We start from the raw sequence: 19,904 nt of genomic DNA, 5'->3' as shown, positions 1-19,904 counted from the left end.
CTCTCCTTATTCTTCCTTGAAATGTTCTTCCTTCTTGTAGTGGAACAGAGCAACAATCAAACCTTTTGTCAAGACATTTGTTATTATAACTTTTATTTTCGATTTTAATGACCTCCTTGGAAATGGTGAAGAACCATGGCCTTTACACACATTGTCAAACACAAACAGAGTGCAGATGGATGAATGAAGTCCCTCCCCTGTTTCCTGGGTCCAGGGAGGCAGCCAAATGCAGTAGCTCATTCATGGGGAGCGTCAGCACGAGCCATCATTTCTCGTTCACGGCAAGGCAGCATGTGGTTTGCCTTACAGGCCAATGTAGTCATTTCGAGACCAAATGAATTTGTTGTACGATATGACACGATATAAATGACATTAGAGAATTATTTAATGCTGTTATTACCCCTGACAAAGAGAACACTTATTGTTATGTGAAACAAAGCCTGTATCAATTGCATCAGGTTTGGATCTGATGACAAATCCAGTTTTCCATTTCCTTGAAAACCCAAGATCATTTTAGTAGCAGCTGATTTGTCAGGATGAAGAAACGTGTTGTCTGTTGAGCTGTTTTACCTAGAATCTCCATGCAGCAAATGACTAACAAAGGCATAGGAGTAGACGGTGAGTGCTGTATGGCATCTTGTTACCCTGTTCTGCAGTGGTTGGTTTGTTCGTGAACTTGCCTTGTATTCTTGACCCCCGTAATGGTCGTTGGATTGTGTTTGCACTGCCCTTGAGGAGATTCAGCAAAATGGTTTTTGTTTTTGCAAGTTATGAAAATCATTATGATTAAATGACCATTTTGTGACACACCCAGAGATGTCTAAGCAATATTGTGGCCAAGCACCTACTTATAATGTAGGGTGTTAAAAAGGTGACAATCTGCTGAGAGTTTAAAGCTATAAAGAGTAGATTCATTATCAATGGAACAAAAATGTTCCTGTAATTGAAATGGGCGTCTATAAAGTGCCACACGGAGTTAAATTAATTTAACTACATTTCAGAACCTCCATATTACTATAGCATATAAATAGTTGGCTGGAAAACTGTATGTGTACGGGTCCCATTGCAATGACTGCGTCTGTCACTTTGAAGCGATCCGCCTCATTTAAATAACTAATGATTGTATGTTTTTATGGGATATATAAGGTGTTATGTATATAAATGCTTTGTATAGTGCTTGAAATGTTGAGGTATGAGGTTTGCCATCCATTTTAATGAGAATGTATTTATAATGGAAAAGACTTGATGGATCTGGAAGCGAAATGCTATACATTATAGAATCGATCACTGAAAAATCATTATTTGGTATCCCTCTCTGCTGACCTTGCCCCCCTATACATCGTGTTTGATCACTGTGGACAGGGGTGGGAAAACTACCATGGAGAGGACCTGTATGTTGAATGTGATGGACATTTTAAGGGTTTCCCACAGGGGCTTTAACGCAATGTCTTTTTACAAAAGCTAAAAGTGCGAAGACTACGTAGAATTTCCCGCTAAATCGTTGCCCTTTTACTCCTGTAGTCAGGGGGTAAATCAAAGCTCTGGAATTTGTCTGTGTTCCAGAACCTCACATATTAGGCTTGGAAGTACAGTTTGGGAACGCAAAGAATGTTCTCCAAGTGCGTGCTTTGGCAAGCTGGCATGTGCTACCTGAGGTTTGCGACCTATGAGCGTGGAGTGGGAATGTGCACAAAAAGGATGGAAGGACGCCTAAAACGGCTGCAGAGAACAGACCAAAAATGCAAAAAATAAACCATTCATTAGAGCAAAAGCCATCTCCATTCTCTTCTCCATCAACTGGAGAAAGAGAGGGAGTAACTGACAAAGACCTTTTGTTGCAGGCAGGTGTGACTTAGCTGCTTTGGGAGATATCTTCCGTTGGTTTTCAAATGCATCAGATGCCTGCTATTTCTAATCAATGTGGTACCAAAATAATGCAAGAATGTGATACTGTTTTTCCTTCTTTTCAACGATAACTTTTAGACTGCCTGAGTGACCTGTATGTTAGAATCATGGCAACATGTTTAATCAATGTAGCGCAAGATAAAAACAAGGACTAAGAGCAGTTTTATCTGATTAGTGTATTTTTATATGGACAGAGCTGAAAAAAATAGATGGCCAGTATATGCTGTGTGACATCAGTCCTTTAAGGCTTGGTTTCATTTATTTCCCATCCTTTCACTGGGTTGACAGAATAGCTTTTGAAAAGATCTGCTTGTGCTGGTGTTGATATTCCATTCATCTTTTGTTCACAGCGTTCACATCAGTCTTTTTAAAGACATTGCCTATCATAATACAAAAGGATATCTACTGACTTTTCTTGTACATGGATTATTGATCATTTTGATCAACAGTAAAATATTTTAAGATACATGTTTAAAAGATAAACTTTATTTTACTTTTATAGAATCAAAGTGCAGTAGTGATTAGAGACCCGAATTTTCCCTTTTTTGAAAAACAAAAATAACGAAAGAATCCAATTTCAAGCCATTTCCTTCACTGTCATTGCTGTATGAAAATGGTCTGCATATGAACATGTACTGAGGTACTGTGTTAAGAGAGAGCAAGGCCAATATGTTATGTATCATATTATTATTATATTGAAAAACTGGATCCCATGTCTGCATGTTGGGGCCAAGGGTGTAATACTGAAGAGGTTGTCAAGGAGCAACTTTTGATAAAGGTCAAGGAAACCCACCCTGCTGTTTGAACTCTTTTTTTCTGACAAAGAGGTGCATTTTGATGTTAGGAGTAGCGTGGGCATTTTGTATCCCAAGGGCATTATTTAAAACAATGCTTCTTCATTTATTTAAATTGAACATGAATGTTTACCATGTATAAACCTATATTTTAAAGCTATTCTGCTTTCCTTTTCCAGTGTGTTTGTGTTTGGTTTCAGTTATTTAGCTGGTGTATGGTGTTATAAAGAGGCTTGTCGGTAGACCTGCCTTAGGAAAGGGACAGAGTGGCATTTCAGAACGTTTGCATGCACTTATGAAATGAAAGCATGACATCGCTCACTTTTAAAGCTATTCTCTTTTTAAAAAATCCTGGTTGTCTGAAATGGGATAATTCCATGGCTGAGGTGAACCACTACAGGCAAAAGGTTATATTTCACAAAGCTGATATATGAGGACAATACTGGAAAAAGTTTCTGTTAGTCCTCTCCTAAACTGACTGTTAATCATGATGATGATGATGAGGATTATGACGATCGAAAGAATTACTATGATTACGTCTGTAGTGATGCAATAATTTTTTTTGGCCAAAATGGCATTTATTTACACATTAGTCACATTAATTTAATGGCTTTAAGTTTCTTTTGCTTTCATGAAACAGAAGGCATTTGGACGCAACGTGTATCTGCTCACTGGCATGTTTACTACATTTATAAAAAAATTAGGCATATTTCATAACTTCATGAGGGAAGGTCAATAAATGGCTGTATGGAAGCTTTTGTGCCAGGTTTATAATAGACACGATTTATACGTATTAGTAAGGGAATTCTCTTTAAACAGTGTCCCACAAGATTTATAAAGGAATTTCTCTAACAGCAAATGTTTATTTCACCCTTCTGTATTTGCACATGTATTTGACATCTAAAGGATTTGTGATTTTACACATTTCTCGAAAAGAAAGCATCTTTTCCAGGTTCTTAACACTGCATTCATTCCCAGTTTGTCCCACAAAAAAAGCTGCAGAAAGGACTGTTCAGGTTCCCTTTGGTTAAAAAACATAAAGGGGATTGTAACTGCTAACAAACAATAACGGCTATTTATTACTCTGTTCTTACTTTTAGTGCTAGCGCTTTCTAAACAGAATCATCATGAGAAAAAAATGTGTTTAAATGTGGTAGTTCAGCAGCTGAGGAATCTTAAGATCAGTTTTGGTAATTCAGATGACTGGGATGATTTTAAATGGTCTTGACGTTTCGTAGCCGACTCTCCAAACCCGCCGGCTTTTCTCCTTGTGGAGAAGATTCCAGGCTCTGCTGGAGATGCCCAGTCCCCTTTGAGCATCTTCCCATTCTCTTTGCTTTCTCTTTTTGTTTTTAATTTTCATTTCAATTTTAGAAAAAGGGAAAGAGTAAAATAATTAAAATCAGAATATTCAATCACTTTTCTACTCTTATTTTCAGAAAAACACTAAAAATCCAAAAAGTTTATTTGTAAATAGCAGATGTACAGTTTGTATCTGTAACTGTCAGTCTGTCTTTGGTGACAGAGTCTGTCTTGCTTATAACGCACGCTACCAGTAAATAAAAAAGGGAAAATATATTTAGACTGTATGGTCCTTGAAAGCAAGTTTTAAATTAATCTATGATGTATATTCCTGTAACATTGCATTTTTATCTAAGGAATGATGTTATTAAAATTGCAAATAAACTGAATTTCCTAATTTTCTGCGTCCTTTTCATTGTATGAACATAAATTACAGATTCTGTCTTAGTATTAGTAGCATTGATTGAGTTTTTACTCATTTCTCATTCGTTTGGGGAAGGCTTAATGAAAAACTTCAAATAAAACTGAACTTTACTCCTCTCATAATAGCTTGCAGGCAAGACGTCAGCAATAATGACAGTGCATCATATCTAAAAGTTATGTTTCGTGTTTTCTTTTTTCAGCGAAAAGAAACGTCAACGCCGTATAATGTTACGATCTAAACTACATTACCCAGTGACCTTCGCGTCCTTTTGAAACTAGGGCGTTACTGAAGGTACGGACTTCCGGTATAATTGGCGTTTGAACGAGTCTATTGAAAGTAGCCGAGAAAAGCACATAGCAAATCAGAACTATTTAAAAATAAATAAATTTTTAATTGTAACGGAAAACATTTGAACCGTGTTTGTCTATCAAAAGAAATCAGCAGCAGGTGATATACTTCTGAAACGGTAACGGTTTCATTTGTCTCAGTCTTGATCATGTGCATGCATCTAAATCTCGCAGTTCGATACTTTTGAATATGGGAATCTAACTCGCAGTTCGGTAGTAGTTTTAAAAAAAAAAAATTAATTAATTCCAAGTACAGTCACGTGCGCCAATAAAATGGAAGATTGTGGACGTAGAGTGGCGCGAGTCATTTTAAACTGCCCGCTGCTGCAAACATGGCAACGAAATTCCCGGAGCAGTAACAGACGAAAGTAGTCAAACGCCGAATCGACACATAATATATGTACTGTATTTTAATGTCGTGTTACGATTAGGTAATTGGCAGTGCAGAAATAAACTACCGATGTGATTTATGACGTGACGTGTAAAGTGTTAAAATTAATGTAATGTTTTCTCTTTAAGATTTACAACAAGATTCGCCGAACAATGCCATTGCGGTCTCCACCGACAAGAGATAGAGAGCTAAGTTTTCGCTGGTACGTGACGCGTTGAATTTACCTTTTCGTTGCTTTATCATGGTCTTAATAAAATCACATTGTGTCTCCACTTGCTAAAACTGTTTTAACACCTTTCTAAGACGACATCTAGTCTGTCAGCACTGTGCGATGGAACGACTTATCTTAGATTGTTTATTTTCTATGTGTGACCCCCCCCCAGGTGTTCAGACATTTATTATTCATGATTTAGCTGAAGCTTTAGTCTACCGACAATTATTTACTCATTTATACACCTGGTAACTTTACTGCAGCAATTTAGGCTAAGTACCTTACTCAAGGATACTACAGGCTGCTGGATGTGGGATTTGAACCTGCGACCTTTGGGTCCAAAGACAGCTGTTTTAACCGCTACGTAACCGGCTGTCCAAAGCCGTAGATTACGGATCGGATGAGCTGCCCTCGAGACAACCCTTCACCAGCAGGCCTTTTCCCCTTGCAGCGGTGATCGTACCCCTGGACAGAAGGCTGACTCCCCCTTGCCCCCGATCAGCGAGCGCCTGGCCTACCTGCGACCTTCGCGAGAACTGCTGGAGTTTTACCGGCAAAAGGTGGCACAGTTCGATGGCGAGCATGACGACCTCCTGCGGTTGCTGGAGAAGTACAGGTCCACAGCTGAAGATCAGGTACTTCGTCTTCATCGGAATTTCGCTTTGAAACTGACTTTGCTTTGTCGTTAACTGCCCACATGTTACTGCTTCTGAATCTCACCTTCCACTTTTACTTCAAAGAAACCCCACATCCAACCCATTTTGGTTTGTTCATCTGTCTTGGTTCAGCACAAGCTTCAGTGGGAGTTGAGACAACGGGAGAGTGAAATCGCCGAGCTTCAGAAGGCCCTGAGCGACATGCAGGTCTACCTCTTCCAGGAAAGGGAGCATGCGCTCAGGCTGTATGCTGAGAATGACAGGCTCAAGATCAGGTGAGTGTAGCTGTGCCAAAAAAAAAAAAAGAAATTCCTGTTTGAGTGTCATGATTATATTTCCTTGCTTGATCACAGGGAGCTGGAGGACAGGAAGAAAATCCAGCATCTTCTTGCTCTGGTGGGACCAGATGTAGAAGAGGTCACCTACTTTCACCGGGAGCCACCGCACAAGGTCACCATCGCTCAGAAGACTCTCCAGCCCAGTGTTCGGGGACAGAAAAAGACAGAAGGAGCAGGTTGATCACCCGGAACAAGCTATAAATTAAGCAGTGAAGAAGTTTCGTTAGTTGGTGACGTTATAGCTCCGTGAAAGGTTTTTCTAAATGAACTGTTTTTCTGCTTCTACTACAAAGAAACACGCCGGAAAGTTTTAAGGTCAGCAAAGGATGAAGATGCTACAGTCAGCGCTGAGCAGTACAAGAAGAATAACCAGACATTACACCTGCAGGTGCACGCATTGCCCACCCTCTGTGTAATTTACAGAATGGGTGCCTCTGTATGTAACGCATGTTGTCACACTACTCATCTGCAGGTGGAGGCATTACAGGCCCAGATGGAGGAGCAGACTCGTCTGGCCAAGGAGCAGGCGGAAACACTGCTGGAGGACCGGAGGATCCACATAGAGGAGGGGCAGGTGCAGCACCAGAGAGACCAAGATAGGATCTCTGCGCTTACAGACAAGTGTGTTCGAGACCTTGTCGAATCTCTATCTGTCATCAGGTCTGTGTGACCTAATGCAAGGTGATTCTATCTGCCAACAATGTGGCAATGTAAGTGATTTGCTTGTAGGTTGCATCACACCCAGAATCTGCTGTATGAGAGCACAAGGGACTTCCTGCAGCTCAAGTTTGAGATGAGGGCCCAGGAGAAGGGTTGGATGACAGAAAAGGACAAGCTGCTCCGTGAACTGGATGCCTGCCAGGAAAGACTGAGGGAGGGGCGTGATCCAGAGCGCAGTAGCCTACATCTCGCCACAGCTGTTTCTGAACAAGAGTCACGCCTGGTGCAGAAAGAGGAGTTGAAGGTCCCCCCCCCCCGTTTTGATTCCATGCACAAAAAATAATCTTTGTTGAATAATTCCGCTGCTTTTGAAGTTCTTCAAAAGGTGACGTTTTCACTTGATGTTAATTGTAGCTCCTCATGCGGCTCTCTGCACCCCTACCTCTACAGGCCCTTCGGGAAGAACTGAAACAGGTGCACCGACTAGCAGACATGTACAGGGAGCAGTGTGTGGGTTTGGAGTCAGAGCTGGCACAGATCAGAGAAGAGGGTGATGTGGGCAGAGAAATATTTAAGGTCTGAACCTTTGCATGTGAAGTGTCTCCAGCTGTCTCTCGCAGAGTAACATTTGACCTTCATGGCACCTATGCTCATGTTCTGTTTCGTTTCCAGGAACGCTCTGACAAGATGGCCAAGCGGCTCCATGTGATGACACAGCGTTATGAGGCCCTGGAGAAGAGGAGGGCCATGGAGGTGGAGGGCTTCAGGAATGATATCAAACAGTTGCGGCAGAAGCTGAAGGATGTAGAAAAACAGCTTTTTAAGGTGAGTACTGATGTCGCAGCCTCTGTGTTGTGTAATAATAATAATGCTATAAATGGATCATACATGTAAAGAAATGCATTAATTCATGTTTTGTTTAGGTGGCATTGAACATTGGGCCGAATCAGGACTTGGCCATTCTTCACGAGGTTCGCCAAACCAACACACGCACCAGGAAGGTGCAGGATGACTTGAAGGCACTGAAGGCCAAGATCTATGGGTTGGAGAATGAGCTGCGATACTGTTGAGAAGATGCCTCAGCACCGGTCTGAACATTTTCCACCAAATGTCCCATGTAAAGCTGCTTTGGTTAATGCATCAAGGCTCTGCCCGCATCACCCTCTTCTCAGTCTTAACTGTCCTCTGAACATTTCATTTGATGTGCAGCTTCAGCTCCTTCAGACCTCTGCAGTTTTCCAACATACACTGAATTTTTACTGTCAAGTTTAGTGGAATGGCACATGTAAGATATGACTCTTCAAAGAAAGCAACTGAGGTCAGATGTGTATTTTTGTGCCTAAATGCTAAATTTCTGGATTGTTTTTTACATTGAAGAAATAAAACTTGTTTGCTACAGAAGTGTATTATATAATAACTATCAAATATATAATTTGTTTCTCAAAAACACACAACTAAAATCCAAATATATTTTTTGAGGCCAAAAATTGTATATTTTATGTTTGAATCACTTATTACTGGTCTATGTGTATATTTCATGTACTAAGCAACTCAAAAACCCTTAGGGGAGCTGGAGATAGTGAGAACATTTACATTTATTTAGCAAATGCTTTTCTTCAAAGCAACTTCCAATGGACACTATGTAGTGTTAACCTACACACCTTACTCACCAAGGTGACTTACACAGCTAGACATACTACTTACACTGGGTCACTCATCCCTGCATCAGTGAAACACCCTCTCTCTGTGTCACTCACACACTATGGGGGAACCAGAACAGCGCTGCCTTTTGGACTGTGGGAGGAAACCGGAGTACCCCGAGGAAACCCACGATGCTACAGGGAGATGCAAACTTCTACTCCATACAAGTACCCTGGGATGCACCTGGATTTGATCTGTTCGTGTTCCCGTTCCAAAAAACGTTTCTTTCAGTGCCAGCAAAGAAAATGAAGCTCAATAGAGCTGGTCGGCAGAAATGAAAGAAGACGCTTTTTTTCCGTTTCTACTGGAACGCAAAACATTCTGGGAACTGTAGTTATCGCTCGCTCCCACCTTTTCGCCATAGTACACGCCCCTTCCTTGACGCAGGCAAGGTACCGGCATGGTTGTTTGCCGCTCAACTTGGAAACAGCTAAGAAGCACCGATCCAGGATCAGACTTATCGCCCATGTTATGATTTATGTTGGTTGAAAACTGATCCAGCGTCAGCTTCGTTACCAGGAAGACATGAAAACGGACGCATGCACGCAAGCGCAGGAACACATACATTTCTTGGCAGTGGTTCAGCATATACAGTATTATCTCGAACTCCAGCAGAAGCGGCGAGCTGTGCGGTTTCTGTTTTTTCTTTCGTTCTACAGCTAGTTCGCCAGCAGCCGGTACAGCCAACCTTGTGCTCCTCCTTCTCGCCTTTTTTTCTCTGAGAAACATGGCAGAGTTTCTTCCCAAGTTAAATCATGTTTTTAAATTTGGCTGGCAGCTGCTAAAATCCAGCACTTCCTCCCTTCCTCGCAAGTCACAACGCCTTTCGTCCGCGACTCCACGCCACTATTCTCACGTAAGTAATGATTTTTCGACATTACATACTAAATGCAGTCTGTTGTGGATTATAAACTTTTCTTATTGAATAATCAACTCGTCGTCAGCAACATCGCCGCGCGTATCCGACATACGATACGGGGTATCGTGCGTGATTTACGTCATTATACATACAAGTATTAGCACTACTTAACCAGAGAGTGCTAAGTACTTGAGGAACCTCCCGCACTGGTTTGAAAATATAATTCCTTTTAGAATCATAAATTATTATAACTTGCTCCCCACCTACTAGCTGTGGGTATCAGTTTACGGTCAAGGAGTGGAGCCCTTAGCCCGGTGGTCTGGGCTCGTGGCCCCTGTCTCTCCTCCTGTGTCCTCTGGGTCCTAAAGCGTCCCCGGTTCAAACCAGAAACAAGCTGCATGATGCAGCCTGTTCTCTTCAATATTAACTCCTCAGTGCAGCTTTTGCTGGGTTTTCAGTTATTTATTAGCACAAACCAAATATACTTTAGCAATTTAGTCTTGTTTTCTTACAGGCTGTTTTACGTAGGAAGAGAAGAGCAAAGCAGTGGATGTTTTGTGTCTCACTTTGAGGGAGACTGAGAAAGTTCCCGCCATGATGATCACATTTTTACCCTTCAGCCACAATCCGCTGGTCCGATTCTCAATGCTGGACATGAAAAAATGTGTTTGGCGTGACTTTCTGCACTCCAGAAATATATCTTTGTGTCATTCCTTGTCCCGGGTAAATATTGGCCTTTTGCTTTGACAGGGCCAGCCGTCGTTCGGGCTCCTCTTCGACATCGATGGGGTTCTGGTGCGAGGAAGGACACCGATTCCCGCTGCGAAGCAGTGCTTCAGGAATCTGGTCGACGGGAACGGGAAGTACCGGGTTCCGGTGGTCTTTGTGACAAATGCTGGGAACTGCATGAGACAGACCAAAGCGGAGCAGTTGTCCCACTTGCTGGAGGTTGAGGTAAAGAAGTGGGCGTGTCGCAGGTGTTTGGGTCACTCGTCACATGTGTTGTGTGCGGGCGACGATTCCAAAGAGTTGCTTTCTGTCGGAAGAAGAAGAAGAAAGGGGGCAAAAATGTTTGCCCAATCTGTCAGCCAACGTGCAATAGGGGGCAGAAATGTTTGCTGATACTCACATTGGTTGTTTACAGAGGCAACCTCGGCAGTGAGTGTGCAGGCGTCTTGTACAATAGTAGCTTTTCTTTGTAACCATGTGAAAAGAGAGGAAATATTTATGTCTCCTTGATCTTGTCGAAGAATACAGCCCAGGTGAGACGAAGGGCCGCTTGTGTTCCGCGGCGAGAGCGATACGTACAGAATGGCGGCACTCGCACCTGTGTACACGCCTTCTTTCTTGCGTGCAGGTGTCTCCAGACCAGGTCATGCTATCCCACAGTCCCTTGCGGATGTTCAGCCATTTCCACAGGAAGTGTGTCCTGGTGTCGGGGCAGGGTCCTGTGACAGAAGTGGCCCACAAGTATCCTTTCTGGTTGTGGCGCTTGTGACACCACCTCTGGTCCTCACATTTGAGACAAGGGACGGGTTGTAGTTTTTTTTTTTTTTTTTTTAAATTTTTATTCTAAATTTAATAAATCACTTCCCACCCCCACCATCTGCTGTTTTTACTGTGTCTGAGCTTGCCCTTAACTCACAGATGTCCCTAGTTTGGGCTTCCACAACGTGGTGACTATCGACATGCTGAGGGAGGCCTACCCGCTGCTGGATGTGGTCGACCATAATCGTAGACCAAAAGATGTGGTATGTGTTCTCTAAACTAAAATAAAGACACTTAAGTGAATAATGCCAAGGTTGTCTGATCTCATTATGCCATGCAACAAATTGAATACTCTATAGTTCATACATGTTTTTTCTTTTTTAAATGTTGCTGCTTGGTAGGTGTTGTGTTTGCGAAGTGTTGTTGTTATAATTGTTTTGCTCCTTTCAGCTGCCTCCTACCAGGGAACTACCTCTCATTGAAGGTATGGGTTTTTCCACCTTTCATTCCACCATTTAAAATTGGCAGCTTCCGCACTGTTGTGCCATTTACTGCCTTTCACCTACTTACTGATTTACACTTCTACTCCTGTTTACCTTTTTAGCGGTGATTCTGTTTGGGGAGCCAATCCGATGGGAGACAAACCTGCAGCTGATTGTAGATGTTCTTCTGACCAACGGACAGCCAGGGAACCCCGTGAGCTCACTGCATTACCCTCACATTCCTGTGCTGGCTTGCAACATGGATCTCATGTGGATGGCAGAGGCCAAAAACCCCAGGTGAGGCTGAACTTATCAATACGTGCTGAACGTCAGGAATATCAGTGGCACCTCAAATCAGTGTTACAGTAATGACAATATACAGACATCATCGGACTGAGTGGTCTGGTCTTTGTCTTTTACTTTTACCCTGGTTCCTTCTTCAGGTTTGGTCACGGCATGTTTCTAGTGTGTTTGGAGAACATCTACAAGAAGATCACTGGTCATGAATTGAAGTATGAAGCCTTGATTGGGAAGCCCAGCGTGATCACATACAACTATGCAGAGCTGCTAGTCCGCCAGCAGGCTGAGAGTTTGGGTTGGGCTGAGCCTGTCGAGAGGCTTTATGCCATTGGGTGAGTTGCGTCACAGAACCCACCCACTCAAAATGTAGCTGGCCAGTGGTCAGAATTTTAGTCGGTGGTTCGGTGGCACCTGTATAGTTATCTGACACTTTCTGTCTGTGTTTTCACACAGGGACAACCCCATGGCAGACATTTATGGCGCCAACTTATACAACCGTTACCTGCAGGCGTCACAGGAGACCCGAGCACAGGCCCAGGTGAAAGGGGGCGTGACTGAGGTGACAGAGGCATGGCAGGGGCTGTGCCTAGGGACCCCCCACGATGTAGGCTGTCTTCCAGAGGCCTGCTTGTCCATCCTCGTATGCACTGGCGTCTACAGCAGGGACGAGCAGGACCTGCCTTCAGACCCCCAGCAGACAGTGACGGAGCGCATCTTCCACGGCCATCGCGACTTCCGCTTTGACCCCAGCCTGACCCAGCCCTCCTTCGTTGTGCAGGATGTCCGTGAAGCTGTGGAGCTCATATTCCAGCAGGAGGGTTGCCCGCTGGAATAGAGATACTCAGCAAGTTGTTTTTGCTTTTCCCCAGAGAACCCATGTTTGTCTCCACAAACACAGCTACCACAGAGATGGCTGAGGAAGGTCTTCAGCTAGTCTCCTAGTTGGAACACCACTGAGCTTTCAATGTGAAATTCTCCTTGGGGAAATCTGAAAGCCTTGCTGCTTTTTAAGCTATTTTACTCATGGTTTGTTATTAGAATGTTATGCTAAGCCTACTAAAACTTGTTTTAAGCAACATACTTTTTATGAAAATTTTACACCATTTTCTATTTTTATTAGTGAAAAAGCATGGTACTGTTTGTCCTGTTACATTTTTAAACTCTATTTAGGACTATTGATTAAATCCACTTAAAGCCAAACCATGTAGGATGTTGTTTTTAATGCTATGACTTTAATACTTTAGATTGCCCCATGAACTGCATTAAGCATGGTCTCATTTTGAAAAGGGGCACTATTGTGGCAGTGTGGCTAGAGCTGTTGCCTCGCAGCACGTGGGCTGTTTGGCCATAGGTTCGAATCTGGATCAGTCCGTGTACATTTTGCACGTTGTCCTCGTATCTGCATTGTTTTTTTTCCTGCAGTCCAAAGACATGCATCTCACGTTAACTGGCGACTCTAAATTGCCCTTAGTGTCTGACTGTGTGAGAAAGTGGGAATGTGAGTGTGAGTGTCTGGCTCCACCGAAGTGGACTGGCATCTTGTCCAGGATACTCCCTCCTTAGCCTTGTAACCCATGTTTCTGAGAAAGGCTCTGGACTGCCCTGACTCTAACTGGGTTCATGGTTTTTGAGAGTGATTTCAGAAATGGGGACAGCTGATAGCAGAGTGGTTAGAGCTGCAGAGCTGCTGCTTTTGGACCAAAGGTCGCATGTTGGATCTGACTTCTGGCTGTAGTACCATTGAGCAAGGTACGTACCCTAAATTGCTCCAGTAGAATTACCCAGCTGTACAAATGGGTAAATAATTGTAGATAGAATGTTGGAAGTCACTTTGGAGAAAAGCCTCAGCTAAATGAGTAAATGTGAAAAGGGTCTGGGAGTTTTTATGACTTGCACAAAAATATCTTCTATTTTGGTATTTTCATTCATTTTCCATGACGTAATTTTGTCCAGGAACCTTTTTCCACAAAGAAAGGTGATTTGATTCCTTCACAAGGGGAATTTTGCTTGCACAGTGATTTCACGGAACAAATGAACCCCATTAGGTGAGGAATTTGTGTACCAGGTAAGTCATTCACAGGTTATTCCATCTGACCCCTTTGTTTAATTCTTGGAACCTACCGTTTTGTTTCTCTACTTCAAGCTAAGGTATTTTTCTATGAGCAAGGCCCACAGAACAACAAACTTAAAATGAATTGTAAGAATACAAAACTTTTATTTAAAATATTTCATTAGCCAAAGAATAAATTAAGTACAATGCTCATAATAAAACACAGTTAGTGTTACAAAGTAATGAATTGTTCAACAGTTGCTTTTGCGTTTTGTCACAAGTTCTAATTCTTTGCCGATACTTTAAAACATGTAGCACGTGCAATGCAGAATATCGTACATCCTGACAATACGCATGAATTACATTCACAGTTGTGTTCAGTGGCTGTAGCTGTGGCAGCGTAAAGAGGTAATTTCCCGCTCAAGTTAGTTCTTATTTCGCACAGCAGAGCCTGTTATCTTATTTGTGCTCAGGTGTCTCTCGTACCTACGACACTTGGCGGTCCGGAAAACCTACAGTGCGGTGTTTCAGCAGGAAGCTATCCTCGCTGTGAAGTCAGAATGACACTGCTAAATCTGAGCAAGTGACAGTGTTTTCAGTTCCCGTAGAGCCATAATTTTTAGAATAAAATAAAATGTCACACTAGATGATTTCATGCTGCTTCATGTTCGTAAGCAACAATGGGACTTTGGCTATGTTGTGAATTTTTGTTACTAACACATAAGTCTGAATGCACCCTAGAGTCAAATATATGTGCACAATGCACACAAGAGGCCTTTACATAATACAGTGGTTTTTCCATTCTTAGTGAATGGCCAGCTGGCTCTACAGGAGGCTCTCTGTCATGGTGGGCTTTATGGTCACGTTCTTCTCCCTTTGGAAAGATGAAAGGGTACCACAGCTTGCGCACATGTCCTTCTGGGGGCTCTTTGTCATCCACGTTCAGCACTGGCACGACTTCTTCTCTAGCGGTTCGGGACTGTTTATGGGCCGAGAGTTGGCACGCAGCAGGACGCGGGAGTCCTGCAGCGGCTGCTGTTGGACCATCATGCCATTGCGTGCCATCAGTTCCCGAGCCAACAGCAGGAAGGCCTCCTCCACATTGCGTGCTTCCTTGGCAGATGTTTCCAGGGCTGCCAGCACCCCTCTCTCCTCAGCCAACGTGCAGGCATCCTCAAAGAGCACCTGCCGCTGGGACTCCAGGTCCGATTTGTTCCCTACAGCGATGGCGGAGCAAGTAGGACACTGTACAGCAGTGGCATAAACCACAGATAACTGATTCTGAACTGCCATTGCAATAAAGACGTAAACTGTCTCACACAATGGCAGACTGACATGTAATGGAACACGTATGATTTGCTAATATCAGGTGGTTCACACAACAGTATAGACTGTTCAGTGATCTGATCCAGGGTCAGTTTTGTCACAGCTCTGTAAAATGTTTTAGGCACCTAGTTCCTGTCCTTAACCCTCACACACACGTACTGTCTGAAGCTGCTTGTCCTGAGCGGGGTGGTGGCAGGCCGGAGCCTAGCCTGGCAGCGCGGGGTGTGGGACTGGGGGGATGACGACATACACCGAGGACGGAGCGCCAGTCCATCACAGGGCAAGGGACTTGAACCCTAGACCCACCAGAGAGCAGGACCTGGCCAAGCCTGCTGCGGCAGCGCAAACCCCCCCCCCATCCTTAACCCTCAAGATGATTTCTGTAATGCCCCCTTGCCCCCCCCCCCCCCCAGACACAATGTCCCAGTCTACCACTCACCAATGAGGACCAGCAGCACATTGGCAGCTCCATATTGCTCCACCTCACGAATCCAGTGGGGGATGGAGTCGAAGGTGCTGCGACGTGTCAGGTCGTAGGTGATCATGGCTCCATGGGCACTGCGGTAGTAGCTCTGGGTAATGGTGCGGAAGCGTTCCTGCCCTGCTGTATCCCACACCTGCATCTGCTCGGGACACCACAGAGCGAGAACTCAGTTCCGCTACCAAGCGGGAGACGCCAAATACCGAATTCTGGAAACTGGGATACTGAAAGAGCGAGGGGGCGTGTTTATAGTAAACTTCTAATAAACCCAGTGGAAAGTAGATCTACTAGTGTATTGACTTTGTCAACATGCGAGGTTTTGTGTTGTAGCATTCAGGTGCGCTGCAACAGCAAAAATATCCCTCTGTCTGAATAAATAAGTTTTAGCTCAGTTTCGGTTATCAACTAGTTCCTACATTGAGCTGCAGTGTTTTCTTTTGCCTCCTCTCCTGGTTTGTTTAGGTTTACACTCTCTGAGATTCCTTTCTGGTGCACCTTAGCCTCTTTACCCCACTGTGCCTTAGCAAAGGGAGGTTGCCATAGAGACAGAATAGACCCGACACTTTTGCATGGACTTTTAACCTTGGGCTCTCCCTCTGTCTGTTTCTCCCTTCCGCGGCAGTCTGAACAGTGCACAATTAAAATTGTCATTGATTTAGATGAGACGTTTAACAGGCATGAGCAACGCAGGGGAGGGGCAGCCTGTTCTTCATTCAGTAAATTTCCACCGCTAGCCGTGTTGTCATCTCCCTGATGTGTCCCTAAACGGGCGGCAATGGAATCCTGTGCAGAAATGCACGTCATCTTACACGTCCCACTGTAAGCCACTTAAAGAACTGAACTGGTTAGTTACTTCTGCACGACAAAATTAACGGTGCCGATAATGTCGGTCTCATTAGACTTGGCGTCACACATTTATTTAGCAGACGCTTTTCTCCACAGCGACTTCCAATTAACTTTTTGTAGTGTTATGAGCCCACACACCTTATTCACCGTGGTGACTTACACTGCTAGATATACTACTTGCACTGGGTCACTCATCCATACATCAGTGGAACACACACACACTCTCTCTATCACTCATACACCATGGGTGAACCTGAACAGCACATCTTTGGACTGTGGGAGGAAACCAGAGCACCCAAAGGAAACCCACACAGGGGTAGAACGTGCAAACTCTACACAGACTGAGCTGGGATCGAACCCACGTCTCTCACACCACCCAGGCGCCGTGAGAGAGCAGCGCTACTTGCTGTGCCACCCCAAACGCTTCATGTTTATTTTCTTTAAGGTCACAATAAAGTGGCCAGACCTTCCCTATATTTAATTCCTGTAAAATGTTCCTCCCAGTCTATACGCAAAATTTTAAAACAGCAATTTCTGTTGAGAGTTGAAATACAGCACCGCATAGTAAAAGTGTCCCTAACTCCACATTTGCAGTCTGGTTGGGAAAACTCAAGATGACTGCAAATTTACATGCACGTTTAATATAATTTTATCAGTGGAATCACAAATGTGAGAAGATCAACAACTGAGAAGTTTTTAATGAAAAGCAATGTTGTGCACATTCTTCCTCTTCCACCTCACTTGTCTGGCTGGTTCTGGAACAATGCAGTCATCGGGTTAAGGAAGCAAACGCTGACGTGTCCCACGTCATTAACAACGCACAGACACTCCCCACGCAAGCTTACTAACCAGGTCTAAATTTTGCTCGTGACGGCCCATCGCGGAAACATTAGCACAGGTTTAGCAAGTCAGAGGCAAGCTGTGGAAATGCCAGGATTCATTGGCTATGCTAAACTGGTGGAACGGGTTCCCCTCGACAGGGGAGACCTGTTTCAGGTTCTACAGGCTTCCACCATCAGAATGCTGACAAAGACCATGTGAACCGGGCATGCGGTGCCTTCAGAACCAAAGCATTTACTGTTTTTTCATTTTATAACGATACAAAAAAAAACGCACGACAGTCGTTGCCAAGCTTTGACGCCTACCTTGACCCTCTTGCCCTCAATGTCCAAGGTCCGAACGGTGAAGTCCACCCCGATGGTGTTTTGCTGCTTCTCGGTGAAGGTTCCAGACTTGAAACTGTGGACCACGCAAGTCTTGCCCACGTTGGAGTCCCCGATCAGTATGATCTTAAATAAGAAGTCAAAGGAGTCGTCCTGGCCAGATCCTGCAGACTGCATAGTGAGGGTTGGAAGATGGACTGTGCAAAAGAATGATCTTGTATCCTTCAGAAGGGAGAAGGGAGTCCTCCTGTACTTGTTGCAATGAATCTTTGTGATGCTGCACTAACTGTCAGTTACCCAGCATTCTCATAGAGCACGTTTCCACCATAAAAGCAGACTGTAGAGTGTGTAAGCAGGGTTCTGCAAACTCGGAGGGTAGGAATTAAAGAGGCAAAGTGGCACAAGGGTCCTGGAAGTTTTCAGACTCGCTCCTGTATTCTATAAGCTCCCAAGATAAATTAAAAGAACTGCACATCACACCTTTGTAATCTCTAAACAAAACTGTTGCTACAACTCACAAATGTACACTTGGCTCTCCTTTCGCTCTTCTACTTTATTCGAAAAATATATTTTAAATTCATCTTATAATTTTTTTTTTTTTTTTTTTTTTTTTAAAGAAAGTTCAACTGGTCACCTGGATCGTTGTTAGACCCGTCTCAAATGTTGCCCCAGTTATTTCCTGTAAATGAATATGGAGGTGCAGATCGAGTCAAAGGCTCCTTTCAGCGCTAACAGGTTCACTTGCCAGCTCTGGAAGATCCATTTTTTAATGACGGGGATCCAGAAATTGCTGTTCTCTGAAATACCGGCTAGATGTGGCTTTTCCTTGGCTGAAGTGTCTCCTTTTTCCCTTTCAGTGCTTGTTTGCCTCTAGCAGCTTCTCCAGGCACTTGTTACCCTCACTACCTCACCCTCATGTCATTCTCTCCCCCCTTTGAGAACCTTCCGTTACAATCAAATCCCTCCCTACCTGTCCGGGCAGGTAAGACTTCCTCCTCCAGTTCTCCACCCAGCGGTACAGCTGCATGCTGGGTAATGTAGTTGTACAAAATGTGCTGCACAGCTTCAGATAATATCAGGAAAATACTGTAACTGATGAAAAGGGAAAGTAACTTCAGTTAATCAGCTGGCAATTTATTTTTTCCTCCCTTAAAAAAGCTCCTTTTTTTTCTTGAACGTCAGTCTATATATTCAGGCTTCAATTTATATGATTAAGCTTCAATGCTTATCTTAAACATCAAACAATATTCTATTTCATTCTATATTCTCTAATATCACTCTGCATTTTTAAATTTTCGTCCATATTTTCCAGCAAAAATTCAAGCTTATTTCTGATGGTTGGATTGATATTAATTGCGAACATTTTCTGTGTTCACTTAATATTTTCAGTCTTCAGTTAAACTAAAACCAGTATTCACGAAGTTTGCTCTATGCTCAGTATCATAAACCGACTGGTGAACTACTACCCAGAGGAAGTATTTATGGACAGCACCACTCCTTGCATATATGCTGTGACGTGAGTGCACACAGTTTTGCATTGTATTTTGATATCAGCAATGCCCTTTTGGACTCCAAAAGCCTGGAGGATGACAAAGGCAATCAGTGCAATTTATTTCATTCCCAAGCTCCTGCAGCAGCAAACAACAGCATCGTATACATGTGAAAAGTTTGAGTCTCTAATTTGTAGCACTGAAACTGAAATTAAAAACTACAAGCTTCGCAAATACCCTTAGCTCACCTGGGTCTCCTGGAGTGGAGCCCTCAGCAGGATGCTGAGTGATGGAAACACCTGCACGCTCCGTAAACCCACAGTGTCGCTTCAATGCAAATGTGTATGCAGATACATATGTAGAGCTCTCATCATCTCAGTCCAACAGTGCGCAGTGCACAGCTGGTCACAAAGAACAATGCATACGATTATATGGAGTTGAATGGGTGTGCTTGCTTCTGAGGGCTTTTTTGTTGGTCTCGGGGAAGGTTGGGGGGTGGGCATGAAATGAGTACTCTGGCTGTGACCAAACACTGAGGTCTGTGTTTCCAGCTTATGCATGATATTGTATTTTATTTATGTGCTCTGCAGCATGCATTGCTGTTATAACTGTACTTTATTCTGTCACCATTGAGAACTTTGCAGACAATAATCGCATGCACATATTTTCTACTGTATTTGTTCAGATTCC

The 19,904-nt window shown here is 43.5% G+C and overlaps 3 protein-coding genes across 3 annotated transcripts; 2 read left to right on the top strand and 1 right to left on the bottom strand.

The window, feature by feature from the left end:
* The first annotated feature begins 5,315 nt into the window (after positions 1-5,315).
* Positions 5,316-8,420, top strand: ccdc77 (coiled-coil domain containing 77). Its single transcript, XM_018730047.2, has 10 exons — positions 5,316-5,365; positions 5,826-6,009; positions 6,163-6,305; positions 6,384-6,544; positions 6,662-6,756; positions 6,841-6,989; positions 7,098-7,332; positions 7,479-7,604; positions 7,701-7,853; positions 7,952-8,420. Exons 1-10 carry the CDS (start codon positions 5,316-5,318, stop codon positions 8,096-8,098), a joined length of 1,443 nt encoding a protein of 480 aa, XP_018585563.2. The 3' UTR covers positions 8,099-8,420.
* An 831-nt stretch (positions 8,421-9,251) lies between these two features.
* hdhd5 (haloacid dehalogenase like hydrolase domain containing 5) lies at positions 9,252-12,986 on the top strand. Its single transcript, XM_018730048.2, has 8 exons — positions 9,252-9,585; positions 10,339-10,542; positions 10,946-11,058; positions 11,246-11,339; positions 11,527-11,560; positions 11,681-11,855; positions 12,002-12,190; positions 12,312-12,986. Exons 1-8 carry the CDS (start codon positions 9,457-9,459, stop codon positions 12,691-12,693), a joined length of 1,320 nt encoding a protein of 439 aa, XP_018585564.2. The 5' UTR covers positions 9,252-9,456; the 3' UTR covers positions 12,694-12,986.
* A 1,137-nt stretch (positions 12,987-14,123) lies between these two features.
* rab19 (RAB19, member RAS oncogene family) lies at positions 14,124-19,572 on the bottom strand. The gene is made up of 5 exons (XM_018730050.1): positions 19,463-19,572; positions 18,695-18,816; positions 17,707-17,895; positions 15,674-15,857; positions 14,124-15,125 (listed from the first exon to the last, which is right to left on the bottom strand). The coding sequence occupies exons 2-5, from the start codon at positions 18,749-18,751 to the stop codon at positions 14,851-14,853; spliced, it is 705 nt and encodes a 234-aa protein (XP_018585566.1). The 5' UTR covers positions 18,752-18,816; positions 19,463-19,572; the 3' UTR covers positions 14,124-14,850.
* Between the last annotated feature and the right edge of the window lie 332 nt (positions 19,573-19,904).

The sequence above is a fragment of the Scleropages formosus genome, chromosome 21 (genome assembly GCF_900964775.1).
Source record: "Scleropages formosus chromosome 21, fSclFor1.1, whole genome shotgun sequence".
Classification (NCBI taxonomy): domain Eukaryota; kingdom Metazoa; phylum Chordata; class Actinopteri; order Osteoglossiformes; family Osteoglossidae; genus Scleropages; species Scleropages formosus.
This window is presented reverse-complemented; position numbering and strand designations above follow the sequence as displayed.